Source organism: Primulina tabacum, chromosome 6 (assembly GCF_025594145.1).
Source record: "Primulina tabacum isolate GXHZ01 chromosome 6, ASM2559414v2, whole genome shotgun sequence".
Classification (NCBI taxonomy): Eukaryota; Viridiplantae; Streptophyta; class Magnoliopsida; order Lamiales; family Gesneriaceae; genus Primulina; species Primulina tabacum.
Window position 1 is genome coordinate 11,569,722 of NC_134555.1, and position 21,785 is coordinate 11,591,506.

At 38.2% G+C, this 21,785-nt stretch overlaps 1 protein-coding gene across 1 annotated transcript; it reads right to left on the reverse strand.

Annotated features, from left to right (window-relative positions):
- Positions 1–957: 957 nt before the first annotated feature.
- Positions 958–18,450, reverse strand: LOC142550046 (uncharacterized). The gene is made up of 7 exons (XM_075659288.1): positions 18,422–18,450; positions 14,677–15,258; positions 14,430–14,535; positions 13,564–14,012; positions 9,472–9,522; positions 3,025–3,169; positions 958–1,083 (listed from the first exon to the last, which is right to left on the reverse strand). Exons 1-7 carry the CDS (start codon positions 18,448–18,450, stop codon positions 958–960), a joined length of 1,488 nt encoding a protein of 495 aa, XP_075515403.1.
- Between the last annotated feature and the right edge of the window lie 3,335 nt (positions 18,451–21,785).

Here is a 21,785-nt window from a genome sequence, read left to right on the forward strand (position 1 = left end):
GATCGAAGTGTTTTAATAATCTTTCCAAATTATTTCTATACTTTGGCTCTGAATTTTTTGAACTTTTAAAATGTTTCAGACTTGTATTTCATTAAATACACATACTCATACCGCGAGAAGTCATAATTAAAGGTAAGGTAGTGAGATTGGCGTGCCACAAGTATGCTTGATTTAAACTATCTTGATCTAGAGAAATTATGTCTGACGAGTCAAACATGCCCTCATGCCTTTGAAAAATATGTCCTAGCCTAGCGTGTCATAGGTATGCTTGATTTAGATTATCTTGTTTTGTTTTGTTTGTTGTTAAAATCGTGTTCAATTGGACATTCAGTTATCATTGCCAAAAAATATTTTGGCCCAAATAATTTCTTATGTTCAATCTTCTTGCAGTGAAACAAACATGTTCTAACTTATCGAGCTTTGGGGACCCTTTATGTAACATCCAAAAATCCGATTACGTAAATCACATGCATGAAAATTATTAAATTTTTAAATTATTTTAATTAAATGATTTTGGATGCATAAATGATATATTTTGAATGACTAAATGATTAATTGTGTAGTTTTGCTTGATTTCATAATTTAAAGATTTTCAGGCGAATATCGGTGGTTGGCCAGGGACAGAATACCGGAGATGATTAATGTGTTAAAGATTTAAAAGTTAAATTTTTATTTTTAGTTAAGAAACTATTTATTTTAAATGATTTAAGAACTTTAGTATTTTTGGGGTCAAATTTAAATTAATTAGTTGGAGCAAGAAATTTATGTTGGGATTTTGGAAATAAGTGTTTTTAAATCTTTTAATTTGAGATCTAATGATTTTATTAATTTTATGGGCTTAATTAATTATTTAAAAACTAGGGTTTACTTAGCCGATTAATTAAGTATTTAGAAAAGCCTTTTTGTTTTTAAAAAAAACCCTAATCTACACGCACACACACTTAAAACACCTAGCACTCACACACTCTTCACGATCAAAGAGGCCGCACGTCCAGATCTTGCCAAGGGAGTTCTTTGATTTTCTTCCTTGTTCCTTCCAACAACGAAAACGACTCTCTTGCACCCTAAGGTAGGTTTTCCTGTCTGTTTTGTCGAGAAAAAAGGTAGAAATTGTCTTCCGTTGTAACTGACGCTCCACCACACCGATATTCGTATCTCGAGCGTTTTAAACGCAAAGGCACATTCTAAACCTTTTTTGTTTGCACCATTCAAACTATATTATGCATGTTTAATGTTTTGTTGCATGAATAACAATTATGGTTTCAGTTTTATAAAGTTGTAACACATTATACATCGTATCGACGTTTTAAAGGATGTTTTGGACACTTATTGATGCAAAGGAACGTTGCTACCATAGGGGATGATTGTGAGGGATGTTTAGATGTTATATGTATGGTTTTACAAGGTCTTAGGCGTTTGGAAGTCTAGCCAAAGGGCTGGTAGGTGGACCACAGCAGTTGCACGCATGCGTGGTCGCCTAGGGGCTGCGCGACTTCGATTCCTTCGAGCTTCTCCTTCAGGTCACGGTCAGGCCAACATCTTGTGGCTGGAGAAGGGCTTTATGGGGGCTTGATCTTGGGTTGAGAAGTGCCTAAGGTTGTGGTTAAAGGCGGGAGTCAGGAGGGGTTACGTGTAGTGCAAAGGTCGGCACATAAAGCTTGGGTGTGTGGGTTGCGGGAAGTGGCAGCGGCTTGGGATTAGAGTTTAGGGACTTCCAGAAGATAATGAGAGGTTAGGAGCTCGTTCCAGGGGCTGATATGTGTCTTAGGAAGGTGTTTAGGGCCTGGTTGTGTCCGGGTTCGAGTCAAGAAGGGTCAGAACGAAGGATATATGCGTATGGGTCGAAACGAGGCTTGGGTGGAGTCATACAACGTCGAGTCGTGGACTGTTGCAGCAAGCTTAGCCCCATTATTGGCTGTGAATTAGTTTATGGGATGACTTAGAGAGGACTCGGGTAGAGGTCGAAAGTATAAAATCGAGGAATGTAAAGTTTAGAGGTTTTGGGCAACGTTACGAGCAAATTCGATAACCTGAAAAATATATTTTTGAGTCGTATGTAAATTTATGATTTTAAAACGTATTTTTGACGTAGGAAAGATTATGGAGCGAAAATATTTTAATTATCTGTTAAAATCTCGAGGCATGCTTATTTTAAGATTTTCGAGGAAACGGTATTTATTATATAAACAGAAGAAAAAGAAAATATTTTGAAGGATGTCATTTGACTGTGATACAGAGAGTATGTGAGAGATCCGTCGAAAATGGGCAATGAACTCACTTTATTTTAAGCCACGACCCGATGACGAGAGTTGTTGATGCCCCACCGTCTGGTATCATGGTTTATAGATTGATCAATCGAACATAGGATAAAGAATAAAGGATAGTCACTTTGAATGGTCAAACTTCACCAAAAATAATTTATGATAAATGATGAGGAAATACTATATAATGTTAAGTATTTTAAATGAGTTATGAAAATGTGCATGCCATCGATTTTTAAGTCAGATGTATTTTATTAAAAGTGTTCTTTTTAAATGCATGTGCTTGAATAGGTATTATTTGTTATCACGGTTGGGATGTACTGAGTCATTAGACTTATTAGATTGAATGATTGCAGGTGAGGAAAATGATGAGGTTAGAGGCTTCGACTCTTGAACGGACTAGGCTAGACAGTACGCACCCGAAGACCTCTTGTTTCAGCGTTGTTTTAAAGGATTGAATGAAAATTAATTTTTAGTTTGAGGAGTTTTTAATACTTGATTCTATGGTGGTTTGAGTAATTTTTGAGGGCTTTGCAATTTATTTGGATATGGTATCAAATTAACTTTTATTTAGCCTTTTTCCAAATTGAAGCTTTAATAATTATTTCCGATGAATCGTAATTTTCATGATTAGAAGGATAAAAATTCTAGTATTATTTAATTAAAGTAGGAGCTAGAGATGTTTGAATTTAAGTATCATTTGAAGCTTGTCTCTTATTGGATTTGTTTTTCTTGTAAGGAGTAGAACGTTTTTTTCCCTTACCTCGTGGGCCATTTTTGTCCCTGACGAGAAGCCCACTAACAAAGCAACATTTACCTTCTTTGTGGTGGTCTCGTAAGTCGTAAACATATTGACTAGCTCTTCAAGGCTAACATATATCTTATTCTCGTTGAAGTTCACAACAAACCTGTCAAAAGATTAAAAGATTGACAACAAGATGATGTCATCATGTAACTCATTGGGATCATCAATTTCAGGCCCCCCACTTTCTCAATAAACCCAATCATATGTACACCACAATGCTCATGGGCCGGAGCCTCATCTTGCATGCATGTAATCGCAAGCTCTTTGAAATTAGTGTGCATCACTGTACGAGTTTCAGCACCATATAACTTTTGCATGTGCATTCGGATGTCAATGACATTCTTTGTTTCCACAAACTATCTCTGCAGTTCATTTGACATAGAAGTAAGCATATTACACTAGCTTGCATACTATAATCCCACCATCTTGCATGTCTCGCCAGTTCAACAAGACTGACATTAGAGTGTATGTCATTTTCTCCGAATTCAGAAAAAAATATCTTGTCCAATCTTGGTAGTTAGGTCCGGTTAGATTGTTTTAATAGTAGAAATGAATTACGTGACGAAATCGTAAATATACTGAATTTGAAACAAATAATCATTTTCAAATATTTTATAATATTTTGTAAGACATAAAATATCTACTTTTTTTTCGTGAATTGACTCCCACTATTTTGACATTTTGACCACCCTCTGATGAAAATGGTAAATCCAATTTCCTCATTGAGTACGTAAGGCCCCATTGCTAAATTATAATCCCGAATAATATTAGCAAATAGCAATTTTCAAAAGGGAGAGTACAATAGCAACTCCTTGCAACCCTTACATAATTTTGCCTCACGTTTGAGGATGACCGAATAATAAGATCCCCTTTCTCTTCACGTATCGAGCCTGACCCATTAATATTGAACTTTAGTGAACGGTCGTCATGAGATCCCCCAATAATATGAACAGAAGTCATGGGAGTTCCACGTAGTTCACATCAAATAAGTCAGTGAATTCACAGCTTTCTAGGGTCCAGGCCTCCCTAACAATATGAGTCAGACACTGATCGTGAGCAGCGTTCATAATGCAACCTCGTTGTTGGAAGACAATAAATTATTAAACTTTATTTTAATTGTATTTTTATTGATCTTGATTTAAATTTTAAATCTTATCAAAAATGAGGGATTTTATTTTAAAAATTTGACTCGTCATTAATTTTTAAATACGTGTGTCATGTTTGTTAGTATGTTTGTCGGATTCATGCAACTCTTGTTATTATATTAATAATAATACACAAACTGATTATTTATAATATACCACATGTATTATAAATAATAAATGATGATCGATAACTGAGATCCAATTGATCCTTATGAGCCATATATGGATCCATGTCCTACACCTAGGTAAATGTAGCGATGCAAGTGCATTAATACATAAGCTTTCTATATTTTATATGTCTTCGATCTTCAAAATTTTTTTCGGGGTTCTGGACCCTCCATCTTCAAATCTTGGTTTTTCACTAAATCTAATGTTTACATTCAATTTCCATAACATATTGAGATACAAATTTATAGGGTGGAAATGAGGCCATAAACCATGTTCACTTTTAATAATTATCAAATATGTAAAATATCATAACATATACCAAGCAAATTGGTTATGGCTCTCAATCATCATTTTAACATATAATATCAAATATTATATTGATTCCATAATACCACATATTATCAACAAACTATATATATTGTGAATTATAACTAACTGTGTTAAACAAATATTTTATTTAATTTCAATTAATTAAATTTCTTCTAAAAATACTTTTTACCATAAATAAATAAAATCTCATTCTAATTATTTATTTCGTGAGAAAATTCTATAATTTCATCAAAATTTATTTTCGAGAGTCGATTTGATCAATCTTCCACAAATATCAATTTTGATCCAAAAATTTTGAAAATTTGAAAAATACCCCGGAGCTCCCGAAAGGAGTCCTTATCGGGCAGGGGTGCACGAGCCCCGTCGCACTTCCCGGAAGCAGGGTTGTGCTTAGCCCGAAATGTTCGAGCAGCCTTCCCGCGGGTAGGCACCTTTTTTAAAAAAAATTTTATCCCGAAAAAACTAGGCAGGCAGCTCTGCCCATCTCGAGCAGCGGCTGCCAACGCACGTTGACCGGAAATATATATATATAAAATTTTCAAGAGTTTCAAACTAATAGAAATACTCAACATGATTTAAATAAAACATACGATCGAGAAAAAGCCAGCTTGATAACACTGTTGAGGCACAATTTTCTCGCACCTCAACAGAAGTTTTATAATTTTAGTTTCGATACTCGAAACTTTCATTGGGCATCGTATGAATTTATACATCCATTGTAATGCCCGAGAATTTTGTTATTATAATCTGAAATGAGTTTTTGATAATTGATGTGATTATAGACGGAAAAGGATCAGACCGGGGAAGACCGGAGAAGGAATGTTATGTGCCAGGACTGAGCACCTCGCGCATATGTGCGACCCAGCCGAGCGCATATGCGCGAGGTAGGCAGAGAACCTCGCGCATATGCGCGACAGGACCCACGCATATGCGCAAGTATGGCAGAGAATTGCAAAGAACCTCGCGCATATGCGCCGGGTGAGGGCGCGCATATGCTCGAGATGCCGTGAGATTACGCGCCGAGACATAGTGTCTCGCGCATATGCGCGATATGCGCCGGCGGAAGTCGCGCATATGCGCGAGACGTGCTGCACATAGGAAGAGCCACCTATCTTTCACCATGCAGGATATATATATAATAAAGTGTTATTCTCCTCAGAAGAAGCAATAGGAAGAAACGAAAGTTCAGAGGGAAGCTTCCATTCTTGATATTAGAATTCAATTTGCGAGAAATCCGTTCGTCTGATTTTCAATCTAACTTCAATACCGTGTTCCCATCGACGAGAGCTCCAACTGGACGTAAGTTTTCTTATGTTCTGATATGGTTTGAAAATATGATATTGAAGGAATCAGATATGATTCATATATGGTGTTCTTGCGATATTAGACATCGTATAATCGAAACCGGATTGAAGAACAAATACCGTATGAACTTGTTATGATTTATCAGATTTCATTTGATTGAGATTATACCGATTTGATATCAGAATTGTGCTGTTATCGATTATGAGATGTGGGATTGATATCTGATTGATATTGTATTGCTGGGTATACTGAGATTGCGATATTATGCCGTCGAAACAGAATTAGATTGAGTTCTGATTATATCCAGTATTGATTTGAGTGAGATATTGATATTATACTCCTCGATATTGTTATTACCAGATTGAGTATGGACTTATTTGAATTCGAGACTTCGACTTCGTCATACCGAGAAGAGAATGGCATAAATTAATGTTGATCCGGGATTGCACAACTCGAGTTTGATTTAACTTGAGTTTCCCAAAATCACATACTTAATTCATTGCCTCGATATGTTACAATGTTTGAGATTGATATGCTTATTCTATTGATTTATAGTTAAGCATATGTTGTGTGAGGAGTCATGGACGGATGTGCCTAGTCCTTGGGCTGATGTGCTTGATATTTGGCGGAGATGCCAATTTGGCGGAGAGGCCAAGTCTTTGGCAGAGGTGCAAAGACATCGGACGTTTGGTCATATCGATAATGCAAAGGAGTAGAGCAACTTCTATCGCCGAGATTCGATATGGACATGACCAAAGTCCGTAAATAAGAACGTACCGCCACCACGATCGGGAGAGTAGGTGGGAGATTGTTACGTTCTTATTCAGATCGAGATCCCTAGATTAGGAACGAGTCGAGTCAGAGAGTATGAGTCAGAGTTTGATTTACAGTGTTATATCGATTCAGGTCTTTCAGATTTGATACATGTTATTGATATTTGTTTCATGCTTTTATATCTGGTTATATGATTGCTTGTATACGTGATTTATACTGAGAATGTATTTCTCACCAGAGTTATCCAGCTGTTGTTGTGTTTGTATGTGTGCATGACAACAGGTGAGACAGGATCAGGGTCAAGACGAGGATGAGAGATTATACTTTAGCGTGGAGATTCGGACCCAGAAGTAGAATAGGTTTCAGCACTTGATATTTAGTGGTTGAACCTTATTTTGATTTTAATGTATTGAGTACAAGACATGTACTTTACTTTGGATATGTATATCAAATTGATAACATTACGTTTCCGCATTTGTATTTTAAAAAAAAAATTAGACCCTGTATATTTAATTGATCTAATTGTTCCCAAAGATGATTAAGAAATGAATTAACGTTCGAGGTTCCTTAGACTGAGACAGAAGCTAGTGAGCGGGGTAGAATGAGTTTTCTTCCTTGCTTTTGATTGCTATCATGTTTTACTGCTTTGAAATGCATGTTTACCTGATTATCTAATTTGATTGGAAACATGTGTTATTGAGAATGAATCAGAACCGATTCTTGATCAGCAGTAAGATGATCAGAGGAGGACTGAAACAGGTTTGTTGTATTTGGTTTGTGAGGGCCCTAATTTCGTATTGATAATTTTGCGGAATTATTAAAAATTTTCTCTTTAAATAAATAAACTTGCAACGTATAAAAACTTTCGTAAAATAACCCAACGATTTAACATAAACATAGCAGCGAAAACTGAATAATGTTTTAAACAATAACTTAAAATATATAAAAGTTATAACAAGAGTTTGAACATAAAACTGAATAACTAAACGTGAGGTCCTCGGGTTCGTACTACCGTCGATCCGAGCTAACTTACTGGTCCCCACCCTCAGCCTCTGCATTGTCAGTACCTACAACAATCAAGTCTAGTGAGTCTAAAGACTCAGCATGCATATATCGTGAATAACAAGTAAAATATATCATAAAATTTCATGCCATGTAAAGATATCATATCGTAAAGCGTAACGTGAAAATCGTGCCATGAATAATTATAAATACGTGCATAACTGATAATCGTACGTAAAAGGTTTGCTCGATAGAGCCTTGTCATAAAATAGTATATCATAATTTTCTGTTGAGATAATGTTCTACGCAAGTGGCCCATAACGTAACATAACATAACATGAATCGTCTGATCAGACTAAACCAAAGTATACTGGGCGGTAGTGATCATCACAGCCCTTGGACTGGATATACATACCCATACATAATCGTAAACCGGTCGTAAGTCACCGAGTGAAGCAATCCCATAAGCGTAAGGTGGCCACAAGACATACCGCATATATCTCAAAAATAAACTTTTTTCTATTTTTTTATGCACGTAATATAATTAAATTCCTGTGTTATTTTACCAATTGAGTTGGATCGTTCCTAGGCTTGCTGCGACCTAATTCTAACATGAGAAACCTGAAAATAATCTTAACTTGACCAACATGTCATAAACGAACCAAAAACGAGACAATTACGCCCAACAAACTTAGTATCTAACCATGACTCCGTACCAACCCGAACCAACATCGAACCATCATTTAGTCATGATTAAAATATACCTAAAATACTGGAAAATAAATACCAAGGGCTTTAATACAAGAAAATTGTGCATGGAGGTCAAAATCATGAAACGCTCTTTCGAGAGTCACTTTAGCACATTGCACCGTAAATTCTCGTACGACCTCTAAACTTAACCAATTCACAAACGGCCAAAAACATGACCTTCTAACTCATTTAGGTACTGTCCAGTCTAAGGCCATAGGCTAAAAGCCAACCAAGAACTCAAACAAGCCTCCTGAACCGAAGCTCAAGTTGCTGTAAAAAAAAATGCAGCAGCAGCACTTGTGCTTGCATCGCTTTGTTTACGAGGCTATTAGCCATTGGGGCTTGAACCACCAACCAGATCCTCTTATCAACATCCTAAGGAGTGGCTTGAACCATGGCTAAGGGCACTAGGCCATCCACAATCCACCCAAACACCTAGGACAACACAAAGCTCAAACCGGAGAACACAAAGAAAAATTATGTACCATGCGATTGTTTGAATCGCTTACTGTCATGTGTCGTTACAGTGGTCATATGACCGATCATGGCTCAACCTAGACATGATGAAGTGTTGTATGAACCAAGGTTAAGGGCTAAAAGCCAAACAAGATCCATCCAAAACTTCAAGAGCCGAAACTCACTCAAAAAAATCAGAAATAGAAACCGAGGGACACTTGTGTTGTTTTGCTTTAAAAACCAATGGGGCCATGAACCAAGCCATGAAAGGTCATCTTGGTCATGTCCTAGACATGCTAAGGAAGGGTCCTAACCGTGGTTACAGGCCCAAAAGCCAACCAAGATTCGAACCTCCTTGAACAACCAAAAACCAGAATTTCGAGACTCAACTTGCAACTATGGAGGAGTTGCTGTCAAATCTTGAATCCAGCGAGTTGGGTGCTTAAACTAATGGACCAACATGATCCTAACTCACCCTAGTACATGGCTAGATGCAGCCTTGGGTGCCTGGAATGGAACCAACCTCCTGGAACCACAAAAACATCAAAACCATGAGGCACAAGTGAGAGCCAAAATCTGTGCAGAATTTTTTTGTTCACGTTGCTGTCATATTTCGGTTTTATCATGAATCAAGGACATGTAATGGTTTAAAAAAAATGATATATGACTTGATTGAAGAGCAAAGAAACAAAATATACATGCCTTAAGTTGTTTTTTTACAATAAACAACACGATACGTCGGACCGGGAGACACGGCAACGGAAATGAAAAAACCTTGTTATTGTTGTTGTCTTGGCCAAGAATGGGAGCTGCTAAATCTCTATCATTTTGTGCTAGGTGGAGTGAAGAAGGTGGTGAAGGCTTGTGGTCAAATAAGGTGGTGCATGGAGGAGTAAATGATGTCAAGTTGGGGGGGAACATGCATGATGAATAGGTGGCCTTTGTTTTGTTGTTGGGGGAGTTAAATGGTGTCAAGTTGAGATTGTGTGGAGTGAAATTGACCGAGAGTTGTCTTTCCAATTGGTGTAGGATTTGTTTAAGTTTTGCTAAGTAGAATCCTAGGTTAGATAAGCTTGATTAAAAGGTTAATTAAGCATAATCTTGATGAATTAAGAAGCCTACAATTAAATTCGTAGACTTAAATCCACTTGATTTCATTAAAATAAATTATTTCTTAGCTCGGAATAAATTTAGGAATATTTTTGGATCATAAAATTCATCTCCGATTTCCTATCTCCGGTCCGGTCTCGCGTATATATCTAAAAAGCTAAAATTTGAAATACGCGATTTAAAAATCCTTATAAATTACGTAAATGCAATTAAATCAATAATTTCTCAAAATAATAACCATTTAAAATTAAATAATATAAATTATGCACATATCTACGCATATTGGTTTTTCGGGTACTACATGGTTGCTAACCCTTTTGGTAATCAGATATGCCTTCTCGAAGAATTCCAGAACAAGGTAGTACCGTCGACTAATCAGATGGATATGTCCGCAACTTCGATGGAGACACTGTTGAAGAGGTTTCAGTTATGTCAACCGTCGATTTTGAAGGGTACTGAGACGGCTGTTGATTGTGAGAGTTGGCTAGATGATATAGAGATGTTGTTTGATTCACTTGTTTACCCAGATGAACGTAGAGTTAAACTGATTGGGCACAAGTTACACGAGGTCGCGAAGAGTTGGTGGCTTGCAACCAAGGAAGCCTTAGAACAGCGTGGTACTGTTAGTAAGTGGAAAATCTTTAAAACTGAATTCTATCAAAGATTTTTCCCAGTATCATACAGGAAAGATAAGGGTGCAGAGTTTGCAAATCTGAGACAGGGTCAATTGAACATTGAAGAGTATGTGGCCAAATTCTCTACCTTGCTACGTTTTGCTCCTCACGTGGCTGAGAATGATGAAGCTGTAGCTGATCAGTTCATCAATGGATTGAATCCTGAGATATTTGTATTGGTAAATGTGGAGCGACCCCATAATTTTGCTGACGCCTTGAATAGAGCAAAGGGAGCTGAGGCAAGTTTGATCCAACAGCGAAGAATGTCGTATGTTGCTCAACCACAGAAACAGCAATAACCTCCAGCCCAATTCTTGCAACCCCTTTCTAGATTTGACAGTGGCAGTAGTAGTGGTGGAAAGAAAGATTTTCTGAAAGTTCGAAGGAAACAATTTAAGAAGTTAGGGAGTAGTTCATCTAACTCCAGTAGTTCTAGCATAAGTTATACAGGGGTTTATTGCAGAACTTGTGGAGGAAGACATCCCACAGAGCAATGCCGAGGTGTGTTTGGTAGTTGCCACGTCTGTCGACAGCCAGGACTCTTTGGTAAAGTGTGTCCACAGCGAGGTTCCCAACGACCCCAGAGAACAGAATCATCTGGATTAGTGGCACAGCTTGATAGACAATCATCTGTTGTACACTCCTTCCAGCCACCACCGACGACTCCTCAGTCACAGCCAAGGCCAGGAGGAAGCCAGACAGTTAGCCAACCTCCTAGACAGTAGGCCAGAGTGTTGCACTGACCGAAGAACAGGCTCAGAAAGCATCAGATGACGTTGTTGCAGGTAACTATTATTGTGTGGTTATCCTGCTTATGTATTGATTGATACCGGTGCATCCCATACATTTATTTCTGAGCGATTTGCATTGAGTCATTGATACGAATACTCGTACGAATGAAAAGCAAACACGATTACTGAAATCGAGCCCTCAATTCAATAACGAACAAGAATCGATTATGTTTTCCCGATCTTTTGAAACAAGTAACAATTTGTGATATTCACCTCTAAGCGATTAAAACTTAGCAACAAATATCAACGATAATAACAACTGAATTTCAAACGAACCTTCAAAGATCTTGTTTTGACAATCCGAGAGATATACAATCGACAAACGCCACAAAGATGCAATCTTTGATAAGTTTGATTTTGGTAATAACAAAGCAATGAAATGCCTTGAATGTTGAGAATAAACTCAAGCAATTTTCATATCCTTCAATAATGTTTCGTTCATAGTGATTACAAGCATTAAATAAACAATAAAATACGAGAAAAGTTGTGTGCAAAGGCTTAATAAAAAGTAGATAACAATTTTGACACGGAAAGACGCGCGGTAGCGCCAGATCTCGCGCCATGGCGCGCTACATTCTGCCTTCATTCCGCCCGGAGCGCGCGGTAGCGCCAATTCATACACGGTGGCGCATGCGAGGCGCGCGGTAGCGCGAAAACACGCGCAATGGCGCGCTAGCTACTGCCTTGGTCCAGCCCCGGGGCGCGCGGTCGCGCGCAATCATGCACTGGAGCACGCATAGGGCGCGCATGGCGCGGCTGCTCGTCTTCTTGTGCGGGTGCGCGTGTGCTGCTATCCTCATGGTCATTTTGCACTTGAATTACATTCCAAACACTTCCATCATTGTGCCCATGTTCACCAAGCTCCTCTAATTTATACTCCAATTTGTAATCCCTCCTTGGTAACTCAACATGAATCCTTGAAGTGCTTCTTTAAACTTCTTGCTACGTCCCCTTGTTATAGGTCCTTCGGGTAACTCCAACGACTCTCATGCTTTCTTTGGTGCTTGACCAACCACATTTGCATCATCCTCCCCTTCTTGAAAAGGATTTGTCCTCAAATCTTGATCATCTCCTACATCAAACAACGAAAGATCACTAACATTAAAAGTAGAACTAACATTATACTCACCTGGTAGGTCTAGTTTGTAGGCATTGTCGTTGATCCTTTCAAGCACTTGAAATGGTCCATCACCCCTAGGTAAGAGCTTCGAACGTCGCTTTTCTGGAAATCTTTCCTTCCTTAAGTGCAACCACACCCAATCTCCTTTTTCAAAAACCATCTTTTTCCTTCCCTTGTTGGCTTGATTCGTGTATTGTAAATTCTTCTTCTCGATATTAGCCTTAACCTTCTCCTGCAAACTCCTAACAAATTCAGCCTTCTTCTTTCCATCCATGTTTAACCTTTCACTCACAGGCAAAGACATCAAATCCAAAGGAGTTAAAGGGTTAAAACCATAAACAATCTCAAATGGTGAATAATTCGTAGTAGAATGCACGCTACGATTATACGCAAACTCAACAAATGACAAACATTCTTCCCAATTTTTCGAGTTCTTTTTAAGTATAGCACGCAAAAGTGTTCCAAGATTCCTATTAACAACTTCAGTTTGTCCATCCGTTTGAGGATGACATGTAGTAGAAAACAACAGTTTCTTGCCAAGTTTAGTCGACAAAGTTTTCCAAAAGTAACTCAAAAATTTAACATCACGATCAGATATAATAGTCCTAGGCATACCATGCAACCTAACGACTTCCTTGAAGAACAAATCCGCAATGTTTGATGCATCATCGGTTTTATGACAAGCAATAAAATGTGCTATCTTAGAGAATCTATCAACAACAACAAAGATTGAATCCCTCCCCTTCTTAGTCCTCTGAAAACCTAAAACAAAATCCATAGAAATATCAATCCAAGGTTCACTAGGAACAGGAAGTGGTGTATACAATCCATGTGGTTGTGTTCTAGACTTAGCTTGTCTACAAGTAATACACTTTTCACAAACACGCTCAACATCACGTTTCATATGTGGACAATAAAAATGCTCATGCAAACAATTCAAAGTTTTAGCCACACCAAAGTGTCCCATCAAACCACCACCATGTGCCTCCCTCACAAGTAACTCACGAATTGATGACTTAGGAATGCACAATCTATCTTCTCTAAATAAAAACCCATTATGCAAATAAAATTTGACATGTGGACCATGCATACATGTTTCAAATATCTCCTTAAAATCCTCATCCAACAAATACAACTCTTTCATATGTCCAAATCCCAAGATTTTCGACTCCAAGGTAGAGATTAATACGTACCTCCGTGATAGTGCGTCAGCCACTACATTATCCTTACCTTGTTTGTATTTGATTATGTAGGGAAATGTACCTATGAATGCCACCCACTTAGCATGCCACTTATTCAGTTTCAGTTGTCCCCTAAGGTACTTTAGAGACTCATGATCGGTATGGATCACAAACTCCTTAGGCCTCAAGTAGTGTTGCCACATCTCCAAAGTCCTCACAAGCGCGTACAACTCCTTGTCATACGTTGGATAGTTCAGCGCTGCTCCATTGAGTTTCTCACTAAAGTACGCCACTGGTCGTCCTCCTTGCATCAAAACACCACCAATACCTACACCTGAAGCATCACATTCAATTTCAAAAGTATTAGAAAAATCAGGCAAAACAAGTAAAGGCGCATTAATTAATTTTTGTTTAATAATATTAAAAGACTTCTCTTGCTCCTCGCCCCAATGAAATGGAACGTTCTTCTTAATCACCGCCGTCATCGGTGCCGCCAGTGTGCTAAAATCTTTTACAAACCTCCTATAGAAGCTTGCAAGACCATGAAAGCTTCGAACTTGACCAATAGTAGTAGGAGTTGGCCAATCTCGAATAGCACTTACCTTATCTTCATCCACTTGTATTCCCTGTGAACTTACCACAAAACCAAGAAAGACAAGCTTGCTTGTACAAAAATCACATTTATTTAAGTTAGCATACAAATTTTCAGCCCTAAGTGTTGTCAGTACAAGTCTCAAATGCTTAACATGCTCATCCAAGTTTTTGCTATACACTAGGATATCATCAAAATAAACCACAACAAACTTTCCTATGTGTGCACGCAAAACATGATTCATTAACCTCATAAAGGTGCTAGGAGCGTTAGTTAAGCCAAAGGGCATGACCATCCACTCATATAACCCGTATTTGGTTTTAAAAGCAGTTTTCCACTCATCACCTTCTCTCATTCTAATTTGATGATAACCACTCTTCAAATCAATTTTGCTAAAGATACAAGCACCATGCAATTCATCTAACATATCATCTAGTCTAGGTATGGGATGCCTATACTTAATGGTTATGTTATTGATTGCTCTACAATCTACACACATATGCCATGAGCCATCTTTCTTAGGAACAAGTAAAACAGGTACAGCACAGGGTGACATGGACTCACGCACAAAACCCCTATCTAACAACTCACTTACCTGCCGCTGAAGTTTCTTAGTCTCCTCCGGATTGCTCCTATAAGCTGGACGATTTGGCAATACACTTCCGGGTACCAAATCAATTTGGTGCTCAATCCCTCTCAATGGTGATAGACCTTGAGGTAGCTCCTCCGGAAATACATATTCAAATTCCTGCAAAAGTGAAACAACAATGCTCGGAAGGGATCCGGCTATATCACTTGTGTTAAAGAGAATCTCTTTGTAAAAAATCAACACAAGTGGATCATGTGTGTGCAACAATTGTTTCAACTCACTCTTTTGGGCCATATATGTTTTCTTTTTGACCTCTTTCCTCTCATTTTTCTTTTGTATGGCTATCTCACTTTTTCTTTTAGCCATTTCATTTTTGTTTTCAAAGGCCATCTCACTTTTTAATTCACTCTTTTTTTCGGCCTCATCTCTCTTCTTTTTTTTTCAATTGGTCCTCCAACACTTGATTTGGGGACAAAGGAAGTAAAACAATGGGTTCTTTCTTGAGTAAAAAAGAATATTTATTTCTAAACTCATCATGTGTCACTTGCCTATCATATTGCCATGGTCTCCCTAACAAAATATGACAAGCATGCATTGGCACCACATCACACAAAACCTCATCAACATACTTTCCAATCGAAAACGCAATCAAAACTTGTTTGTTCACTTTCACTTCAGCACAGTCATTCAACCACTGTAGCCTATATGGTTGAGGATGTTTCAAAGTAGGCAAGCTCAATTTTTCCACCATCTCAAGACTAGCAACATTGGTACAACTCCCTCCATCTATAATAATGTTGCAAACTTTGCCACTGACAAAACATCTAGTATGGAACAAGTATTCCCTCTGATTCGTCTCCTCTTCTTTGACTTGGGCACTCATGATACGTCTAGTCACTAATGCCTCACCCACAACTGCTTCATATCCCTCATCAGGATCCTCTAATGCAGGCATCTCATCTTCATCCTCTCCATCATCTCCCTCACTATGAGATTCATACTCCCCATAAGTATTCAACACCATCACTCTTTTATTGGGACATTGGCTAGCAATATGTCCAACTCCTTGACACCTAAAACATTTGATATCTCTAGAACGATTAATAGGAGTTTCAGGTTTACCTTGCACTCCCTGCTTAGGCGTCTCCTGTTTAATGTCAACTTTGGGCTTGGCCACTACCTTGCCTTCTTCACGTTTAACAACGTTGGAACGCCAAGGTGTTGATGTATTCCCAGCTTGGGTGGTACGGCCAACTCCTCTCCTCTTGAGTTGTTGCTCTACTTTTATCGCCATCTGCACCATTTCATCTAGATCCAAGTAGTGTCTAAGCTACACTTGGTCTTGAATTTCCCGGTTCAAACCACACAGAAAACGAGCCATATTAGCCTCACTATCCTCCTCTATGTTTGCTCTAATCATGACTACTTCCAACTCTTTATAGTAGTCCTCAACACTCATTCACACCATGTCTCAAAGTTTGTAACTTCTTAAACATTTCTCTATAGTAGTGATTTGGTACAAACCTCTTCCTCATTACGCTCTTCATCTCAGCCCAAGTTTCTATAGGCCTTTCATTGCATCTTCTCTTAGTGGTCACTAATTGATCCCACCAAATAAGTGCATAATCAACAAACTCAACCACAGCCAACCTAACCTTTTTGAGTTCAGAATAGTGGTGACAATCAAAAACAAATTCAACTCGCTTTTTCCATTCTAAATAAGCCTCTGGGTCTGACTTACCATGGAACGACGGAATTTTCATCTTAATACTACCTATGTTACTATCTTCCTTATTCCCATCATCGTACCTACCCCGTACAGCTTCTGTTCTTCCCCTACCAAATCCTCTACCTCTTCCGCTTCTACCTCAATTCTCGTTTTGACTCTCCTCTTCTCCTTCCAAATCATAATCATCCTCTTCTTCTTCCATTCTACCTAAACCTTTAGGCTTAGATTTATTTTCACTCGTACTAACCTCAAGCCTATCCAACCTCTCATATAAAGGATCCAACTCGGCCCTCATCATTCTACTAAAATGCCCAAATAACGCCTCCATTTGAACCTTAGACAACCCTTGATTCGAACTCTCTCCTACCTCCCTCTCCATTTTACTTTCAGATTTTGTATCTGCAAGAAAATGTTAGTAGAAATAAAAGATGTTCCTCACCCAAATTCTCACAATCACTCCAAAGAAATAACACTCGCACTCAAATATTTTCACTCGAATGTGATAGTTCTCTCAAAGATGTGATCAATCTTTATATTTTTTTTTTATCAAACTAACAAGATTTAACTTGTGAACACTTGCAACTGTCTCACTTGGATTGCACAAAGCCAAGAACACTAGAATAACACAGATTTGAAAACATAACAAAGGATAACACAGATCTGAAAACAGAAATGAAGGAATAACACATATCTGATAACAGAACGAAATTTATGTTTTTCTTTTCTTATATATTTTTTTTATATAGAAAGATTTGACAATAGAAACGAAAGGATACCACAGATCTGAGATCGAAACGAAATTTTAGACAGATCTGAAAATAACAACAACAACGATAACTTACTTGAATCAAACAGAACCAGAAGCTCTGATACCAAATGATACGAATACTCGTACGAATGAAAAGCAAACACGATTATTGAAATCGAGCCCTCAATTCAATAACGAACAAGAATCGATTATGTTTTCCCGATCTTTTGAAACAAGTAACGATTTGTGATATTCACCTCTAAGCGATTAAAACTTAGCAACAAATATCAACGATAATAACAATTGAATTTCAAACGAACCTTCAAAGATCTTGTTTTGACAATCCGAGAGATATACAATCGACAAATGCCACAAAGATGCAATCTTTGATAAGTTTGATTTTTGTAATAACAAAGCAATGAAATGCCTTGAATGTTGAGAATAAACTCAAGCAATTTTCATATCCTTCAATAATGTTTCGTTCATAGTGATTACAAGCATTAAATAAACAATAAAATACGAGAAACGTTGTGTGAAAAGGCTTAATAAAAAGTAGATAACAATTTTGACATGAAAGGACGCGCGGTAGCGCTAGATCTCGCGCCATGGCGCTGCTACATTCTACCTTCATTCCGCCCAGGAGAGCGCGATAGCACCAATTCATACGCGGTGGCGTGTGCGAGGCGCGCGGTAGCGCGAAAACACGCGCGATGGCGCGCTAGCTACTGCCTTGGTCCAGCCCCGGGGCGCGCGGTCGCGCGCAATCATGCGCTGGAGCGCACGCAGGGCGCGTGGTTGCGCCACTTCTTGCCAATGCGCGCGCGGCTGCGCATCTTCTTGCGCGGGTGCACGTGTGCTGCTATCCTCATGGTCATTTTGAACTTGAATTACATTCCAAACACTTCCATCATTGTGCCCATGTTCACCAAGCTCCTCTAATTTATACACCCAATTTGTAATCCCTCCTTGGTAACTCAACATGAATCCTTGAAGTGCTTCTTTAAACTTCTTGCTACGTCCCCTTGTTATAGGTCCTTCGGGTAACTCCAACGACTCACATGCTTTCTTTGATGCTTGACCAACCACATTTGCATCAGTCATGCATTGTCTGTTGAGTCTTTATCTGCTGTAGTGTCTGTCCCTTCACCTTTGACGAGATGTTTTGTATCAGTGACGTCTGTTAAACATTGTATGCTACAGTATGACGTGCAATGAGATTGAGTTAGATCATATTGTACTTGGGTTGTCTGATTTTGACTGTATTATCGGTATTGATATGTTGACCAAGTACAGAGCTACCGTTGAATTGCTTCCATAAGATTGTGAGATTCAGACCTGAGATGGCTGAAGAGTGGAAATTTTACGGTAAGGATTCTCGATCTAGAATTCCTTTGATATCTGCAATGTTTATGACTCGATTATTACAGAAAGGAGCAGAGGGATTCCTTATGTATTTCAGTTGACGTACTGGAATCGAGCCTATCATTGTCTGATTTGCCAGTGGTATATGAATTTGCTGATGTTTTCGCAGATGAGATTTTAGAATTGCCTCCAGTCAGAGAGATAGATTTCAGCATTGAATGCGTACCAGGTACAGTTCCTAACTTTAAAAATACTGGACATGATGTTACTGATTGAATTGAAAGAGTTGAAAGAGCAGTCTGAATATTTATTGGCCAAGGGTTACATTAGACCAAGTGTTTTCCTTGGGGTATTTCAGTTATGTTTAAGAGGTTAATGAATCGTGTATTTCAGAAGTACTTTGATGATTTTATGATTATTCTATCGATGACATTCTGATATATTCGGAAGGTATGACTGAATATACCGAATATTTGAAAATTGTGTTGAGTACTTTAAGAATAGAGAAATTGCATGAAAAACTGTCAAAATGTGAGTTTTGGCTGAGATAGATTGTATGTTTGGGACACAGTATATCCGAAGATGGTACATCGGTTGATCTGAACAACGTTGAAGACGTGATCAGTTAGCCAAGACCGATATCAGTGTCAGAAATTCGCAATTTTATGAGTTTAGCATATCGGTATCGATGATTGATGTTTCGAATCTGACTGAATAATGCTGTTGTTCTGAATTCGTGTTTGAAACAGATAGTAAATAGTGGAGAATTTATATTGTGCATGCCGAATCAGAGCTGATTTTGAGAATTAAAGCGGCTCAGAAAGTTGATCAGAACGTTCAAAACTCGATATCGATCGTCAGAGTAGGGCATTGATCCGAGTATCAGGTTTGTGACAGTGTATTTTATGTGAATAATCGTCTTGTTGTGCCAGATATTTCAGATTATAAATGACAGATATTGTCAGAAGCGCATAGCAGTCGATTCAGTATTCATCCTGGTGGCAGAAATATGTATAATGATTTGAAAAGACAGTTTTGGTAGAAACAGATGAAAGCTGATATTGCTGAATTTATATCCAAGTGTCTGAATTTCCAACAGGTAAAAGCTGAAAGAAAGAAACCAGGATATCTGCTACAGAGTTTGTCCATTCCTGAATGAAAATGGGATCACCTTTCCATGGATTTCATGACAAAGTTACCGCATTCCTCCCGAGGTTGCAATGCGATTTAGGTCGTGATTGACAGATTGACCAATTAAGCATGTTTTATTCCGTACAGACATGACCAGATGGCAGAAAATTAATGTCAAAAAAGTAGTCAGATTGCACTGGAGTGCCGAAGTCGATTGTTTCAGACCGTGATCTTCGGTTTACTTCGCACTTTTGGCAGAGTTTACAGCAGGCTCGAGGTACGAAGTTACATCTGAGTACCTCATATCATCCTCAGACCGACGGACAGTCAGAACGGACTATCCAGATACTGGAGAATATGCTTAGAGCTATAATGCTTGATTTTGGCACTAGTTGGCAAGAATTTTTGCCACTTTGTGAGTTTTCGTACAACCACAGCTATCAAACGAGTATAGAGATTGTACCGTTTGGAGTGTTGTATAGTAAGATGTGCAGATCCCCTCTTTATTGGGATAATATCTCTGAGGTACCTGAGATTGGACCTGACATGATTCGAGATATGACAGAGAAGTGAAGCTGATTTAGAAAAGAATGAAGACAGCTCATCCAGACGAGGCAGAACTTGATATGACTCTGAGTTGTTTTGAGAAACCGATTCAGATTCTCGATTGTAAAGAAAAGCAGCTCAGAACGAAGACTATTCCGCTTGTGAAAGTTCAGTGGAGTCGTCATGGCATTGAAGAAGCTACCTGGGAGACTGAGCCAGATATGAGACAGAGATTTCCAGAATTATTTCACTGATGTGAGTTTCTTATTTAGCCTCTATTCTCCATTCCTTATTGTATCTGAGTTGATATCTGATTTGAGTGGCTGTGATTTCGGGGACGAAATCGGATCTTAGGGGCGAGAAATGTAATGCCCGAGAATTTTAATATTATAATCTGAAATGAGTTGTTGATAATTGATGTGATTATAGACGGAAAATGATCAGACCTGGAGAAGGAATGTTATGTGCGAGGACTGAGCACTTCGCGCATATGCGCCCAGCTGGGTCGCGCATATGCGCGAGGTAGGCAGAGAACCTCGCGCATATGTGATGAAACTTAAAATTAATAATTTATTATATGTTAAAACCTGTATTTTAAAATTTAAGTTTCATTAAAATTATGTTATTTTAGTATTGTTTTTTTATATTTAATTGTCTTACTAAATATGTTTTATTTTCAGGTTTTCTACGTGTTGGTAGAATAATGATAACTCAAGCTAGAAAATTCAAATGGAGGTGACTCAAACATGTTTGGAATCCTTGAGAAATTATCTACAACTTTGCAGAAGACATGATTGCCTAAAAAGTTCCTTAAGATGATCAAATTGTGCAAATATCAAAAGGAGGACAAATTTCCTTTTACTATGACCAGCATATAGTAAAAATATCATAACTATTTCAATATTTAACCAAATGAGATGAACCAAGTGGCCAAATTCATCTACAGACAATTCCCCACATGTTTGCCATTTTGAGCAGAGTCAAATTCGGTGATTAAAGTCGTGGAACAAAGCATTGAAAGAAGGGACATGGAATTGAACTTGGAGGAGACAAAGAATACTATTGCAACTACATGGTGGCATTAATAAAAATTTTGACCCTTTCTCTCATTTGGCCTATAAATAGAGGCCTTGTGCTAGCTTGAGAATCATTCTATCTCATTGTAAAATATAGTGTGAGTGTGTATCAAAGTTCTAAGTTCCAATATATTTTCTTT